The 1,604-nt window shown below is 61.6% G+C and overlaps 1 protein-coding gene across 1 annotated transcript in view; it reads left to right on the forward strand.

Moving 5' to 3' along the window:
• Positions 1–4: 4 nt before the first annotated feature.
• Positions 5–1,604, forward strand: part of LOC104408939 (breast cancer anti-estrogen resistance protein 1-like) — a gene marked incomplete at its 5' end in the record, with an annotated part of 5,308 nt that continues 3,708 nt past the window's right edge. Inside the window, 1 exon segment of the mRNA XM_010018684.1 lies at positions 5–670. Coding sequence (XP_010016986.1) covers positions 5–670 — 666 coding nt within the window.

A 1,604-nucleotide genomic window follows, 5' to 3' on the forward strand; every position in this document is an offset into this window, starting at 1 on the left:
CCCGGACGAGCTTTCCTTCCGCAAGGGCGACATCATGACGGTGCTGGAGCGCAACACGCAAGGGCTGGATGGCTGGTGGCTCTGCTCGCTCCACGGGCGGCAGGGTATCGTCCCCGGTAACCGCCTCAAGATCCTGGTGGGAATGTACGACAAGAAGCAGCAGCAGCAGCAGCAAGCGCCTGGCCCTGCGCAGGGACAGGCACCACCACAGCCGTCAGTGTCCCAGTTGTCTCTGCCTTACCACCATCAAGGGGGCTTCACCCCACTGTCACCTGCCTCACAGTACACACCCATGCACCCTGCTTATGCCCCTCAAGGGGACAATGTCTACCTGATGCCAGTCCCCAGCAAGGGACAGCAGGGCCTGTACCCAGGCTCAGCACCCACTGGACAGTTTCCACCTGCCCCACCTAAGCAGCCACCTGCCTACCAGCAGCCCCCTGCCTACCAGAAGCAGACACCTCCCCATGCCTTCCCCAGCCCTGGCCAGGAGATCTACCAGGTGCCCCCCTCACTGGGCCAAGCAGCAGAGGCGTACCCTGGGGGCTCTGCCAGCCCCCCCCAGGACGTCTACCAGGTTCCCCCCTCGGCCAGTCAGGCTCAAGACATCTATCAGGTGCCCCCGTCGTTGGACATGAGGAGCTGGGAAGGGCACAAGGCCCAAGGAAAGGTAGGATGAGGGAACTGGGGGTGGTATTATGGCTGTGGGGCTCTCTGTGGTCCATGGTAGCAAGTGGGTGATAGGGCTACAGGGCTCTTACCTGCCCACCACTGTCTTTGGGAGTGGGCAGTCCTTTTGCTCATCACAGAGGGTGTGTGGACATCCTTGCCCGCTCCAGAGGCAGGAGCGGGTGTGCTTGGGGTGTCCCTGTGCTGGCTGAGGTGCTCAGGTTAGTGTGGTCTTCCCAGCTTGGGGCTGCCACAGCATTTGGCACTCAGGTCCTCTTCGTCTCTACCATGGGCTCTGCCAGTGTCTGGTACAGGCATAGGCTGCTGGTAACCCAGGAGCTGCTTGGAAATGCCCCTTGGCCGTATCCCACGGCTGTCGAGGTGGCTATGGTACCTGGTATGGCACTATGATCTCTCTTTCCTCCTTGGGAGTGTGGGCAGGGACAGGCAGCCAGTGCCAGCATGTCCCAGCCTAGCCAAGGAGACTGCCAGTGCTTGCCAGTTGGGTTTACTGGTTAGGCGGGGGTGAGCCACCAGCCTGTCCCCAGTACAGGGACCCTGTCCAGGTCAGCCTAACGGCTGCATCCTGAACACTGGGCACTTCCTGGCTCTGCCCCTTCCCGGGCACGTCATTCCGGGGAAGAGGAGCAAGATGTTTTCAGCATCGTGTTTTCCCGGTATGCTGCCCTGACTAAACCCCTTAGGAAACAGCTGGTGAGGGGCGGTGAGGCTGCAATCACTGCCAGTGCGTGGGGAGCATTCTAAAGGGAGGACCAGCCTGGCATCTCTGCCAGTGGCTCAGCCCATCTTGTCCCAGGGTGCTGTGACCCCCTGGATTTGGTTCTGTGCTGCTGTCGTGTCCCCAGGGTGGGAGGTGCTGAGCCATGGGCAGGGACCTACTGTACCCGCCGGCTACTGGCAGGTCGTTGCCCACG

Source organism: Nestor notabilis, unplaced genomic scaffold, assembly GCF_000696875.1.
Source record: "Nestor notabilis isolate BGI_N333 unplaced genomic scaffold, ASM69687v1 scaffold19927, whole genome shotgun sequence".
In the NCBI taxonomy this organism is placed as follows: domain Eukaryota; kingdom Metazoa; phylum Chordata; class Aves; order Psittaciformes; family Psittacidae; genus Nestor; species Nestor notabilis.